Source organism: Misgurnus anguillicaudatus, chromosome 13 (assembly GCF_027580225.2).
Source record: "Misgurnus anguillicaudatus chromosome 13, ASM2758022v2, whole genome shotgun sequence".
NCBI classification, from domain to species: domain Eukaryota; kingdom Metazoa; phylum Chordata; class Actinopteri; order Cypriniformes; family Cobitidae; genus Misgurnus; species Misgurnus anguillicaudatus.
Window position 1 is genome coordinate 3,572,069 of NC_073349.2, and position 15,465 is coordinate 3,587,533.

At 39.2% G+C, this 15,465-nt stretch overlaps 1 protein-coding gene across 2 annotated transcripts in view; it reads left to right on the forward strand.

The window, feature by feature from the left end:
- LOC129430435 (alpha-2,8-sialyltransferase 8F-like) overlaps positions 1-15,465 on the forward strand; it is a 46,161-nt gene that overhangs the window by 7,780 nt on the left and 22,916 nt on the right. For both annotated transcript variants that reach the window (XM_055187619.2, XM_055187618.2), the window contains exon 2: positions 11,748-11,831. In XM_055187619.2, coding sequence (XP_055043594.2) covers positions 11,779-11,831 — 53 coding nt within the window. In that variant the 5' untranslated portion in view covers positions 11,748-11,778. The remainder of the gene's footprint in view (positions 1-11,747; positions 11,832-15,465) is intronic.

Sequence of the window (15,465 nt, forward strand, 5' to 3'; positions counted from 1 at the left end):
GCAGAATTTGTACGGAGTATGCAATGTGAGCAAACATCCTGGTATCTGCCTCCTCAAGTTCTGGAAGCTCAACCTGACAATCCAATGACAAGGGGACAGTGCGACCAGGATCACAAAAGATTCCACCAAGAATAAGTGTGCATCCTGCAGGAAGGAAAGGAAACAAGGCAGACTACCTGGCTGCAATCAAGACAGCCCTTGGCAGCTCATGGGGGGAAGTGGACAATCTAACGCCATCTGACAAGCCTGTTGTAATGGTAGTAGATGCAATGGCATTCATTCAAGGTTACTAACATCTTGGGAGCAGTACCTTCCATGAACTGCAAGGAAAGTACCCGAGGAAGCTCCTTGGAATCCTCCCAGACAAGTGTGACTGCATCCACTTTGTTAGTGATCAATATGATGTCTATCCTGCTGAAAGTCTGAAAGGTGAGGAACGAGAGAAGTGGATGAAGACCTGCTCCAGCTGTCAGGGTTTGCAAACAAAGAACCCAAGCGCAGACTGAGATGGGATGAACACTGAAGACTTTAATATAAACAGGAAAACAAAAACCCACAAGGGGGTAAAATAACAATAACAGATAACACACGAACACTAACAAGGCAGGACTAAACTATAAACACTAGATGGACAAGAGCAAACACTAACAAGACTTGACTAGATAGCATCAAAGACTAAACATGAACAATACATACTCCATGAAAACAGACGATCGAGCACAGAACAGCAAACACAAGGGCATTAAATAGGGGAGCCAATCAAGAGGGGAACAGGTGACATGAATCAAACAATAATGGGATAATTAACGAGGAAACAAGGGGGCGGGGTCAGGAGACGAGACAGAAAGCACATGGCAATGAAAAAACAAAGCCAGTGCTCTCACACAAAACATTGGGCTGCCATGATCCTGTCACTATGACTTAAAACTGTGACTTGAAGACAGGACCATGACAGGACCCTCCCCTTAAGGGACGCCACCTGGCGTCCCCCAAGGGAACACACTAGACACGAGACAAGACATACTGGGAAACAGAGAAAAACCAATAAAACATAATACACAAACACAATGGCAAACAACAACTTACAATAACAGGGTTGGGGTGACATAACAAAAACATCATTAAAGGGAGGGGGGGTGGGGAAACAAGAAAGTTCATCGGGGATGGTCCAGGCTGGGAAGGACTGGGCTTAGAACGGGAGGTCCGGAAAGGCTTAGTGGGAGTCCTGGGAGTGGGGTTGGGGGAAGACACGAGAGGAACAGTTCCAGGGAGGACGAACAGAGGTGACGTAGACCCAGGGGGCGTTGCATCCGGCAGCTGAGACGGGATAGCGGGCGCTGCATCCGGCAGCTGAGACGGGATAGCGGGCGCTGCATCCGGCAGCTGAGACGGGATAGAGGGCTGCGCAGACGGCTGAAGAGGCTGCAGCTGCGCAGACGGCTGAAGAGGCTGCAGCTGCGCAGACGGCTGAAGAGGCTGCAGCTGCGCAGACGGCTGAAGAGGCTGCAGCTGCGCAGACGGCTGAAGAGGCTGCAGCTGCGCAGACGGCTGAAGAGGCTGCAGCTGCGCAGACGGCTGAAGAGGCGAAGAATCAGGCTGAAAACCCAATAACCCTCTCCTCTTCTTCTTCCTCCTCGGGGGTGGCGCAGAGGCTGTTGCAGGCGAAGGGGTCATAGGAGAAACGGCCTCAGAGGAGGACTCAGCAGATGCCGACTCCCAAGAGATCCTCCTCTCTCGTTTTCCTCGAAGAGATACGGGTGGAGAGGAGATCTCTGGGGTTGATGCGATGAGTGCTGGGTCCTCTCGCAACAGCACCCCGCAGATGCGACCCTCCGGGATAGACGACAGAGGCCCGGACCTGGACTGGTGTGGCCCCCTCTCACCCCGTGGCTGCTGCCTCTGGGCGACACGGCTCACCATCTCCCAGTAGGGAAACCAGGCTCTCCCGCTCGGGAACTGGTGGAGGATTGTTGAGCCCGGCCACAAAGTACTCACTGGCCAGGAAGTCGGGATAATTACCCTTGCTCCTCTCCACAGCTTTGGCGTAGTCTTGCAGCGAGAGCTCTCTCTGGGGAGGAAACGGGCTATTGCCTGCAAGGGTCTGCTTGGTGATAGAACTCCACCATTCAGGGTTCTGAGCTCGCCGCATGATAACTGTCTGCTGGGTTCGGTTCTGGCTTGATCGTTCTGTCAGGGTTTGCAGACAAAGAACCCAAGCGCAGACTGAGATGGGATGAACACTGAAGACTTTAATATAAACAGGAAAACAAAAACCCACAAGGGGGTAAAATAACAATAACAGATAACACACGAACACTAACAAGGCAGGACTAAACTATAAACACTAGATGGACAAGAGCAAACACTAACAAGACTTGACTAGATAGCATCAAAGACTAAACATGAACAATACATACTCCATGAAAACAGACGATCGAGCACAGGACAGCAAACACAAGGGCATTAAATAGGGGAGCAAATCAAGTGGGGAACAGGTGACATGAATCAAACAATGATGGGATGATTCATGAGGAAACAAGGGGGCTGGGTCCGGAGACAAGACAGAAAGCACTTGGACAAACAAAGCCAGTGCTCTCACACAAAACATTGGGCTGCCATGATCCTGTCACTATGACTTAAAACTGTGACTTGAAGACAGGACCATGACACCAGCAAAATAAAGGAGTACAAGCCACATGATACTCTCCCTATACCTGTATGGAAAGGCTTCATTCACAATTCACTGAATAAAGCTAACCTGTTGATCTACATGGGGGAAGCATGGGCAGCTCAGAACAAGTCACTTCCTGCAGTATGCACACTTATTCTTTGTGGAATCTATTGTGATCCTGGTCGCACTGTCCTCTTGTCATTGGATTGTCAGGTTGAGCTTCCAGAACTTTTCTGTGAGAAACATGAGAAGGCACATACCAGGATGTTTGCTCACATTGCATATTCAGTACAAATTCTGCACCACAAATGGGCTGTAGAGGTTGCAACTGACACAGATGTGATCATGATGTGCATGTACTACATCACTCACATGGATGGGCTGCAGGAGCTGTGGGTGAAGACGATGGATATCTTCCTACCTTTTCATGCCATCACAGAAGCTCTGACAGGGAACTATAATGCTGCTGCTTCAGATCTTACATCTCTCAGCACCTACATACTTACCGGATGTGACACAGGAAGCTATCTGAGCTAAAGGCGGGCCTACACAACTGCTGTCAAACACCTGACAGACCTTCTGCCACTGTGCAGGTACAGTGATCCTGAGGAAAGCCTGTGTGTTCAGGAAAAGGTTATAACAACAGCACGGCGATACAAGGTGTTACTCTATGACAGGAGTAACTTTGAAAGTACTCTAGATGCACTGCGAGCCCATCTCTTTGTGAGCATCAAAGGAAACATGCGTTGCCTTCCACTAACTAAAGATGCCCTCCTATTACACCTTCGCCAATCCCTGCAACAGTTGGCTGTGTATAAGCGGGCACACATGGTTCAGCCAACCTACCCAGCTGTTTGTGTGTGTTAGAGAGAGAAAGGGTGGCATTTTTTTCACGCTGCTGTATAATCCACCCTGTCGTTCTTGTTTGCTGTCTCCTCAGGTGGTGAGGGTGAAGGTCTGTCCCCAGAGCAGTATCTGCAGTGTGCCACCCTTCTGATTATCCCACCTCACATGGACCTGAATCTAGTTAATTAAGTTATGTTATTTTTTAAGTCAAAGGGACATTTCACCTATGGAAACATTAATCTTTATTGAAAGTGGGTCATATTTGTAGTCGAAATGTAACATACATTTTAAATGTGGTGCCTGTTTGACGGGAAAAAAAACAGAAAGTGACTTTAGGGCACATTTGTATGGAAAACAACAACTCCCACAATGCACAGCTTTGCAAGCCACTCCCAAATAAAATAGAAACATTTACTTTATAGTCAGACGTCTGTTTGTCCCTGGAGGCTTTGGCTGTCACTTCCAGTTGACCTTTGGTATTCTAAAATTTGTATCCAGAACGCTACTGTCCATTTGCGGTCCGACACAAACCACACAAACATCCATATCCTCATCTGATGTAGAAATTTCATCCAGAAGAAACTGGCATGTTTGAAATTCTCTGCAGCAGACAGAGTCCATTTCTGTGTCCGTAGGTGCACAGCAAGAGCACAGGCACAACCAGTCCATCCCAGCTCGAGTCAGTCCAGGCTCCTCCCCTGCTACAGGCAGGTCTTCTACGTCATCTTCTACCTTCTACAGGCAGGTCTTCTACCTCGGTCTTCTACCTCCTGTTCCTCCATCTGCCTCAGCTGCTCTTCCCTGTATTGTGGCTCATAAAGACAGCCATGAACATCCGATTCGAGCATCACATTTTCGAAATCACCCTCTTCCATATTATATTGATAACCTTCCACCATTGTTGAAAAACATCAAGCCTGGCTCCTCAGCATCTGTTAGCTTAGATTCCAAAAAGATGGCAGCTGTATCCTTTATTTTAGTGTATTAAGTCCCACCCACTGATCTGTAATAGGTCTGTAGCGTGAGTGGGTCGCATACATAGCCCTCCCTGGAAAAATGAGTGTTTGTAGTCTTAAACCCTCGACAAAGACATAGCAATTCCTTCTTTCAATGACGCAAAATGATGATTTTTACATCATTGAAAGAAGGAAGTGCAACCCTGAAATCTGTATTTCTCCCGTCTCAGGGGAAACTGAAAATGATGCATGACCATTCAAAAACATGATTGGGTTTCTAAAGCTACAAAGCTTAATTCAAATGGGTGAAGTATCTCTTTAAAGTTGTAATAGTTGTCATCTGAGGCAATAAAATAATTAAAGTCATTTTGCTGTATTATATTTATTGTGTGACACATTTCCATTGGGAGAACAGGGTTATGTTGAAATTAAAAAGATCCCTAGACCAGTGGTTCTCAAACTGGGGGCCGCGAGATGGTGCCAGGGGGGGCCCAGTTTTATGACATTTTATAAAATACATTATTTATCATGAATTCTGTGAAATTAAACCTAAAAAAATAAGGCAGCACTACTTTGTATAAGTTAATGTTTTGTTTAATTAAAATGTGACGTTTTAGAACATTTTTTCTTTGGGGGGGCCGCGAAGGAATGCATCGTACACAAAGTGGGCCGCACGCTGAAAAAGTTTGAGAACCACTGCCCTAGACCATGATGTTTAATAATGTGGACATTAACAATCATGTTATCCACCCTACTGAAAAATCCATCTAAAACCAGCACAAGCTGGTAGCTGGTTTTAGCTGGTTTTAGCTGGTTTAAGGTGGTTTATGCTGGTCCTCCCAGCCTGACAAAGCTGGTCATGCTGGTGGGCCAGCTGGTATTCCAGCATGACCAGCTAAGTCCAGCTAGACCAGCTTAAAATGTGACCAAAACACACCTAGACCAGCTTGCTACACCAGCAAAACCAGCTTCCTACACCAGCAAAACCAGCTAAAACCAAGCTGGGGACCAGCTAAAACCAGCTCACCAGCTTATGCTGGTCTTAGCTGGATTTTTCAGTAGGGCAGTATGTCTTTTGGAGTTTTGAAAGTAGCCAAAAATTCTATTAAGGTTCTGAGCCTGTTGATGGCCAACTAGTAGTGAAATCATCACAGATCCATTGATTTTGGTTGGATTTTTATAATTTTTTCTGTGTAATGAGTATACTGTTTGGTGAAAAGAATGGCATATTGACTGATGTTATAACTTGGGGGAATAGTTGATTGCCAACAAAGTAAAGATGAAAATATGGGAAAAAAGTGAGAAAACGCCTACTTTTTTGCATTAAATTGATGCAAAATTATACAGAAATGTGTTTTAAGAGTTATTTTTTCAGTGGATTTTGTCAGCACATGTGTTCTGTGTGTCTGGAATGCATTTATTGACAGTTTACCCAACCCACTGAGGATTTGAGGAAAAAAATATTTTTTCACAATTTTCTGATAAAAATAAAGGGTGCATACACTAAAATGGCCACACATTTTTTTCGCGATATTCCTGCCAGAGCAGACCCTCCAATTATTGGTTCTTGGAGTCAAAGTTAACAGAAAAAACACAAATAAAAAGTATGGCAGACCAGGTCAGGTTCAACCCATTTTTGAGACTTTGGCTCCCCGACTATTAGAATTACGGGCTGTTTCCCAAAAGCTTCGTAACTTAAGTTGCAGTTGAAAATCATCGTAGATCTACGAGTGCTCTGGAGTAATCGTTCATTCATAAGTGCATCTTAAGACAACAGAGTTACAAGGTCACCTGCAGGACAACCAGCAAATTGCACTCCTGCAATGACGATAATGTAATGTTTTAAATGTTTATTTATTTATTGGGTTCTTCTTTGTTTAGTTTGTATTAAATATATAATATAATTTATTTAAAATTCAAATGAGAAATCAAATTTAAATGACTAAACATAAATTAATAAAGAAGGAAAACGTATTTTGTACAAGTTGGTAAAAGTTTTTTGTATTTTGGTAAAAGTTGATATAGCAAATTGATAAATGGTTTATACCGATTGCTGCTATAATTTATCTAAACATTGTTTTGAAGGGAAATGGCATCTAATTAAAGAAACCAAATAAATATTTACGGTACAATGCAATAATCCATAATAATAAATAAACATAGAAAATAATCAACAAATAATAATAATAATAGAAACTATAATAGAAACGCAGAAGGCATTTCGCAGTGGGACGAGTCCTAACTAAATACGGAAAAGAATATTTAATAAATTATTAAAACATTTAAAAAGTCATCGAGCAATAATGAAAATATATTATTAAAAATATTAGTGCACATCGTCTGAAGATCATTAGCCTAAACAAGCTTCTGCTACAAATTCGAGTCATTCTATTGGTGACATTTCAGCACTTGACAAATGGATAGCGACTCGTATAAGTAGCACTTAAAACCCAGCGGCGAATTATCGTTTTACGTGCATCTTTGGGAAAGGTACGTAAATGAACAACGAATGTTCGATAAGTAGCTCGTAGAAAGTGCTCTTAAGTGCTAAGTTCAATCGTTATCGGGAAACCCAGCCCTGGACTTTCCCAGTCCCGTAAATGCTGTGCAATTTTATTATATTATTTATTATATTATCTGTCCTGCAATTTTTACGCCAAAGGAATTTTCTATTTGTGAATTCTAGTTATCACCAAAGGAAATAAAACATTATGATTCTGAAAACGGCTATTCTCAAAACAACAGAGAAATGTTAGTTAGCTTTGAAGCACATGTAGGTTTAGCTAACATACCCTTGTATTTTAACAAAATAGTTACTCGCAATAGACATTAATAGACCATACCATATGAAAGAGAACTTACCCGGCAGTGCAAGAGCATGACTGGTCCACAAGGCTGTGCAGGTTGCATTTGAGTTACAGGTCATGTAGTCTCGCGTAGCCAGACCTTCAATACTGAAGGTCTGGTGTTTTTCGCTGCTTTTTCTGGACAAAGCCCGCCCACGAACTGTTTGACCGACATGTCAAACAACCAATCACAGTTTGTTTCGTCTAGCGTCACGTATCGGACTCCCTACAATAACCAGCCGGCTGGCAACAAGTCAGTTATTGAAATAACCAGCCGCAACCGAATAGCATCTTAATAAACAACATTACTCACCATAGAATAACGTTTTGCACTTCATCAACAGCCACACCAATGAGATGCTCTTGTTAAACGTCTGTTGAAGCATATCTCTCCATTTTATAACACATACAAGCAATTCAGGAGAAGCAAACTTTTTGACTCCACTTTTTGCCTCAAGCAAAACTCTTGGACGTCTTTTAGAGAGTCTATGCCGCAAACTTTGCATATTTTTGAGAATTAAATATTTAGCTGATCATGATAACTGGTCATTTTTATCCACGTGAACACGACTGATTCTCTTCCTCAATGGAATGTCAGAGCTTTGTTTTCCAGGGACCGAAACTAATCGCGACATTCATATCTCCTGGAAATCAGGTTTATTTCAACCAATCAAAGACAACTTCGACATTCCCACAGGGTTTCCAGGAAAGTGTACGAAAAACATCAGACGTTCAGCCAACAGTCTGTGCCGTCTGAGGCTGAGACTACAGGTCATGTGGTTTCTCATTTTTTGTGTGAGACTGGTAAGCATTAGCCTTGATAGTAGTCGTGTCTCCTTCATTGCGTATTTTTATATTTTGAATATGTCCCTCCACTGCATACTGTAACCCCTTTTGCCTCGATCTGGAGGATATCGCGGAGGTATTGCTCCAAAAAAGGTCACTGACACACACGGGTATATCGCATTCCGTCATGGCAATCTGTCACGCTGGTCATTTGTTTGTCGGAAGTAGCAACAGTAACTAAGGGGGGCGGGGCTCGGCGAAAGGCTAATTATGTTTATGGAAGACCAGAGCATGTGTACTGGCCACTGTGATTGGCTGTTGTCAGACAAGCCTTCCGTTAAGCATTAACGCTTACACCCCGTGTGAATGCACCGTAAGTGTCACTCCCAAAATTTTGGCGTGTGAACGCACTCTTATATTTTTTAAATCAATATATTGTTTCGTGTGAATGAGTTGGCAGAATGATTTTACTCTACTAGATTCTGTTTTGAAAGTCTTGTGAAAACATGTTTAGTATGGGTTTTGTGGACTTAGTTACTTAAAAAGTACTTAAAAAGTTGGATTAGTGACTTAAAAAGTGAAAATAAAAAATATTTTTGAAAAAGCTGAATTTTTTATTAGATGAGGTATCATACAATAATAAATGTGTATTAGAATCACATTAAGTTAAAAATAAAAAATAATTATAAAATTTATAAAATTATAATGCAAATATAACAAATAACTACTCAAATGAGATAGGGATGTTAAATAACTGTTTCAATATTAAATTAATTAACAATAAAATTTGGCAAAGACAATCATTCTAAATAGACAATAATTACATGAAATCATTAAAATCATGATATTTGCCACATCAAAACATATAAATGATAATAAATACTGAATATTAACATATTATAACATTACATGCAGACGTATACATTTTAGCACAAACAGAGATACTGAATTAATACAAATTAATAGGATGTTAATATCACATTACTAACTGTAAGAATAAAAGTCAATAGAATTGTGTCAATGTTTGTAGAAGCTAGCCAAAAAGTCCATATTATTTTGTTTGCTGGTTCATTGTGCAAACTCCATCCAATGTTCTTTGTTTTGTGGCAATGATGCTGAACATTTGGTCAGATAAGAGTAAGATAAGAGATTATCTGCCATTGTCATGTTGATCTTGAGACGCAGGCTGTTATAACCACAGATTCCCATCACCTTGCAGTGGTCATCATCATACAAGGTTGATCATCAGGCCGAACAAGATTTGGGTCTGTCGGACATGGGTAAAAGGATAAGACATAAAGATAAGACAGGTTAATATTAGACTAGAGTTTGCTTACATACTGTATGTAAAACATGATTTGACAGAAGTTTTAATATGATTCTAGTCAAGCTGTTTTGTCAGTAAATACGTGAATGGTTGGTGAAAGATTTATTCATAAACCACTGTTATCCAGCCAATGGCCGACCTGCAGCTATCCAACTTCTAGAGCTTCAACCATGATCCACCTACAAAGGATAGACAAAATAGTAAGCAATTCTGCACCAAAATGTTTAAACAGTAAATAACTATTATTTTAATGTCAGCATTGAAAGAAACATGCATACATCACCTTTAAAAACAGTATGTATCTCTCATATGAAGTGGTCATATGCACTGCGCAAAATACCTTCACTCACAAGCAAAAAAAAAATGAACAGTAAATGATTATTTTACCCGTTTGTGTTTGATGATTCAGGGCTTTTTACAGGTGTAAATAATCAGGAGGCAGCTTCAAATTCACTGACTAAATTTAAAATAAAAAAGACGGGAATTGAAGAACCATTTCAGCAAAAAGGGTTCTTCAGGGAACTATGGTTCTATATAGAACCATTATCATTGTTTAAGAACCTTTGAAGAACCATTTTTCTTAAGAGTGTAGCCCAGTTTGTGCTAAACACAGTGTTATGAGACTGTTGTCATTGATTATGTTTTTAAGCAAGTGAAAAAAGCACAAATGTCAGTGCAGGTCAAAACTGATCAGGGCTGCGTTCCCCGAAACCTTCTTAGCTCTACGTCGTTCTTAAGTTGTACCTTAAGCTGTACCTTATCGTTAATACGTGTTTCACGAAACGTTCTTAGTTACGTATTACTTCTGTAAGTCATATTTTCGGAAGGTTGGTCTGAAGCACTCTTAGCTATACCTTATCCCACTTGACTCCACTAAGGGCCATCACTGTGATAAAGGCTTACATTGCAGTCTATATAACTAAATATTTGTAAAAAAATAAAATAAAAAAAAGTTGCAATACACTCCGTGTTCAATTAGGCAAATATTTTTATATTTAAAGAATAAAACATTCACATAATTAGACATAATTACACTGATGGTTGTTAGATTTTTAATCATGTTTCCGAAATGAACATCAGGTTCGAGCTATTAAATGCTACAGGCTTAAGAAACTATTTAAAAACTATATTTTGGGTGGAGGAGTTGGTGAAACTATGGCAGTTATACAGCGAATTTCACTATTTCATTTGTGCATTTCATATCCGTTAAATCTTTAGTTTACCGGCTATTTTAGCTGCAAAAAAATAAAATAAAAATCAAGTAAAAAATCGCACGCCACGGGAGCACATTCATCCTAAACCATAATTGTTGATTTTCCTAAATATTATTATTGATGTTGATTCGACTTTGCATCGAAGTTTTTTTAATGTTTTATAATTTTGAGGCAACTGCATGCCATATTCTTTATAAACATTCAAAAGAAACTGGCCTTGGATAGTCTCCTAAGGTCAACAAAATTTCCACATTAAAACTAATCAAAGCTAAAATCTAATGCAATCATAATATATATTTATATATAATATAATATTTTTATGTTGTATTTAACAGGAGCGGCTCCAGAAATGCGTCTTATCCGCATTGTAACCACGCTTGCGCATCCTGTGTCCAAGCACAATAAACGTGTGAACTAATGAACGACAGTTTGTTTTTATATATATTTTAATTTTAATGCACATCCAAGCAGGTGACTTTCACGACCCACCTTATTCCCCTGTGCAGCGCTGGGAACCCCTAATATAAAGTATCCTTTAAAGTGAAGGAATAGCGGATGCATTGGAGCAGTTTATGCATGATACGTTTGGAAATGAATTGCGGGTTTTGCACGGGTTTGATATATAATAAAAGGTTGAATTTAGTTGTTTGCAATTTGAAATATTTTTTACAAGATATTCCTAATAAATGTAACTTGAACTATTTCTGAAATATTTCTTTAATAAAGAACACTGCTATCTCATAACGCAGCGAAACCTATTATATAAACAGAACAATTGATTGTCGAGCAATCGATATCAACCTATTCAGCACCATCACCATGGACAGCACCTGGTAACGTCTTACGTAAGAAGGAATACCTTAAGAAACCCGCTAAGGTACAGTTCGGGAAACACGCCTAAAAAAGGTATCGCCGTAGTTAAGATTTAACTTAAGAGTCTTCGTAGCGCGCTAAGAGACAACGTTATCGGGAAACGCAGCCCAGGTCAAGGATGCAAAATCAGACAAGACCCCAGAGGGTTAAGCAGTCTATGTGATTTAAACTGTATTTGATATGATTTATGTACTACTGTACTGTGTAATACATGTTCTTTTTTTGCAGAGAGATAAATGTCATCCCTCGATTGTACTGCATGCAACTCCGTCACAAGTTTTCCAACATCACTTCAGCCACTGATCCAGCAAAGTAAGTCTACTGTCACACTGTAGTCAACATTTTGTGACCCAGATCTGTTTCAGTGTTGATGACGGTCGGAACAGCACCAATCTGATCTTTTTGATTATGATTTGATCAACTTTCCTATACAGTTCTAAATCAGAAACATGTCAGATTACGGCTCCACAATTAGGACAAAAATCATAATTGTCGGTTATCTATCTGTGATTATTAATCACGATTATCAGATTTTACATTAAAGAATGTTTTAAAATGTTTAATTCTCTCTGTAAAAGAATAACATTCAAAACAAAACAAGCACCCATGCTTCTAAAATACTTGTACTCTTACTGCTGTAAAGTGTCAAAATATCAACACATTGATTTTACACAAATCAACACACATACACAGCACCATTCAATTATTTAGAGACACTTTATGTGCTTTTTTTATGTGCAAGTACCTTTACTTGAAATTTGTAAAAATGTTATGAAACCCAACAAGCTATCAAATAAGAGTAGTTGTTAATATTAATCTGTTAGTAACTGATGATGAAGTGCACAGTTTTCTTTAGCTCATGATGGACTGACATCAGGTGCAGGGGGTGATGTCAAGCTCATTTCGAGCCCATTTATATCATAAAAACTTTTCATGAAAGCATCATTGGCAGGGAAATGTTTTCTCTTAGTTGATGGCAGGGGAAAAAGTTAAACAGCTTAAATATAACTCTTCATCCTTGCCTCAACTAGCCTACGCTGATCTATGTATATTAAAATTAGTCTCTGCCTCTACTCAATCCCGCAGCCTTGAACCATATATATATCATGTCAACAGAGATGAGTTGACACAACTTATCTATGGTTTCAGCAGTAACAACATAAACAAGTGGCTGTCATGGTCCACGCGTAACTTCCGGTAAACTCCGCTAAGAATAAATAACAACAAAGTTTTTTAAACGTAGTTTATTTTTATAACAAGCAAAAAAACAACACATAGATTACCTAGCAAACCAAAACATTTGTTATTTTCAACGAGGCATTTGTTCAAGAAATCAGTTTAGCAACTAGTCAGACCATTAAAAAAACAAAACCGGAAGTAGGTTCGGATCCAGACGTGTATCCGATGAAACTGTCTATAGAATATAATTGATAAAACTCAACTTAATTTTATAAGTTCTAACAACTCACCTGTAGTTATAACAACTAATCTCTAGTCAAGATAAATAATAGTAAGTTGAAATGATTTGAAATTATTTGTAAATCCGAGTTGATTCAACAAAATATGGTTATACAAATTGCAATCAGCAAAAAAAAGGGGGGGGGGGGGGGGTTGAAGGATGAGGGAGATGACAAAATGTTGTTGTACTGTAGCAGGAGAACAATTTTATATTGTGTTCATTGTGTGTATATGCCCCCACATGACCCCACAGTGTAGTTCCTGTCCCAGGCCACCGCTCACAAGCCAAGCATTAACCTTTTGGATGGTGTCAAAAGAAAACCTCTAGTTTGGACATGCTGTAGAGCAGTGGTTCTCAAACCTTTTTGGCTGAAGTACCACTTTTTATGATTTTTTCAAGTCGAGTACCCCTTAACCAGACAACAACATTTAGCTTTAAAATACAGTGAAATGAGAGGTAGACAGTTATTATATATGATGCTTCATAGCAGGTTTATTGCTTATAAAGGGTTATGTGAAGTAGATGTAAATCCAAGCCTTATGTATTAGTCACAAAACTGGTGGTATTTCTGAGGCCCTTGTTTTTTTTTAGCATGTGGTCTTCTGTTGGAGCAGCTTGTCCTCTTTTAAGAAGCCACCTGTCCATTTAATCGCAACCTCTCCTAACTTAAATTATTTCACGCAGACACTGCTCAAGATTCTGGGTCCAGGTCTCAATAAATAACTCTAATAAATTAAAATGTGTTTTAAAATGAGTTTTTTAAATGCATCTTTGTGTAAAAATACTATCATCGTGGTTTACTGATTTTTATCATTTATTCCTAAATGTCAGTTTCCACTTTCTCTCACGTACCCCCTGCAGTACCCCCAAGTACCCCTAGGGGTATGCGTACCCCCATTTGAGAACCACTGCTGTAGAGAACCAGACCTGGGTAATGGTCAGGGCCGGGTTTCCCGATAACGATTGAACTTAGCTCTTAAGAGCGCTTTCTACGAGCTACTTAACGAACATTCGTTGTTCATTTACGTGCGTTTCCCAAAGATGCACGTTAAATGATCGCTCGCAGCTGGGTTTTAAGTGCTACTTACGAGTCGCTATCCGTTTGTCAAGTGCTGAAATGTCACCTATAGAATGACTCGAAATTGTAGCCGAAGCTTGTTTAGGCTAATGATCTTCAGCTGATGTGCACTAATGTTTTTTTATAATATTTTTCATTATTGTTTAATGACTAAATATTATAAAATGTAGTCATTAAACAATTATTTGTTTAAAATTATTTAAGTGTTTTAATAATTTGTGCATAATGAAATATTTTTTTCCGTATTTAGTTAGGACTCGTCCCACTGCGAAATGCCTTCTGCATTTTATGTAATAGTTTAGATTATTATTATTATTTGTTTTTATTATCTATGTTTATTTATTATAAGGGATTATTGCATTGTACCGTAAATATTTATTTGGTTTCCTTAATCAGATGCCATTTCACTTCAAAACAATTATTTTTACTGTAAATTAATTATAGAAGCAATTTGTAAGAACCATTTATCAATTTGCTAGTACCAACTTTTACAAAAATTTACCTAATATGTTTTCCTTCTTTATTAATTTATGTTTAGTAATTTAAATTTCTCATTTAAATTTTAAATATACAACCCCAAAACAGAAAAAGTTGGGACACAGTAGAAATTGTGCGTAAAAAAGGAATGAAATAATTTACAAATCTCATAAACTTATATTTTATTCACAGTAGAATATAGATAACATATCAAATGTTGAAAGTAAGATATTTTGAAATGTCATGCCAAATATTGGGTCATTTTGGATTTCATGAGAGCTACACATTCCAAAAAAAGTTGGGACAGGTAGCAATAAGAGGCCAGAAAATTTAAATGTACATATAAGGAACAGCTGGAGGACCGATTTGCAACTTATTAGGTCAATTGGCAACATGATTGGGTATAAAAAGAGCCTCTCAGAGTGGCAGTGTCTGTCAGAAGTCAAGATGGGCAGAGAATCACCAATTCCCCCAACGCTGCAGCGAAAAAAATTTTTCTGAGTTTCTAAGAGAAAAATTGCAATGAGATTAAAGTTATTATCATCTACAGTGCATAATACCATTCAAAGATTCAGAGAATCTGGAACAATCTCTGTGCGTAAGGGTCAAGACCGGAAAACCATACCGGATGCCCGTGATCTTCGGGCCCTTAGACGGCACTGCATCACATACAGGAATGCTACTGTAATGGAAATCATAACATGGGCTCTGGAATACTTCCAGAAAACATTGTCAGTGAACACAATCCACCGTGTCATTCGCTGTTGCCAGCTTAAACTCTATAGATCAAAAAAGAAGCCATATCTAAATATGATCCAGAAGCACAGGCGTTTTCTCTGGGCAAGGCTCATTTAAAATGGACTTTGGCAAAGTGGAAAACTGTTCTGTGGTCCAACGAATAAAAATTTGAAGTTCTTTTTGAAAAACTGGGA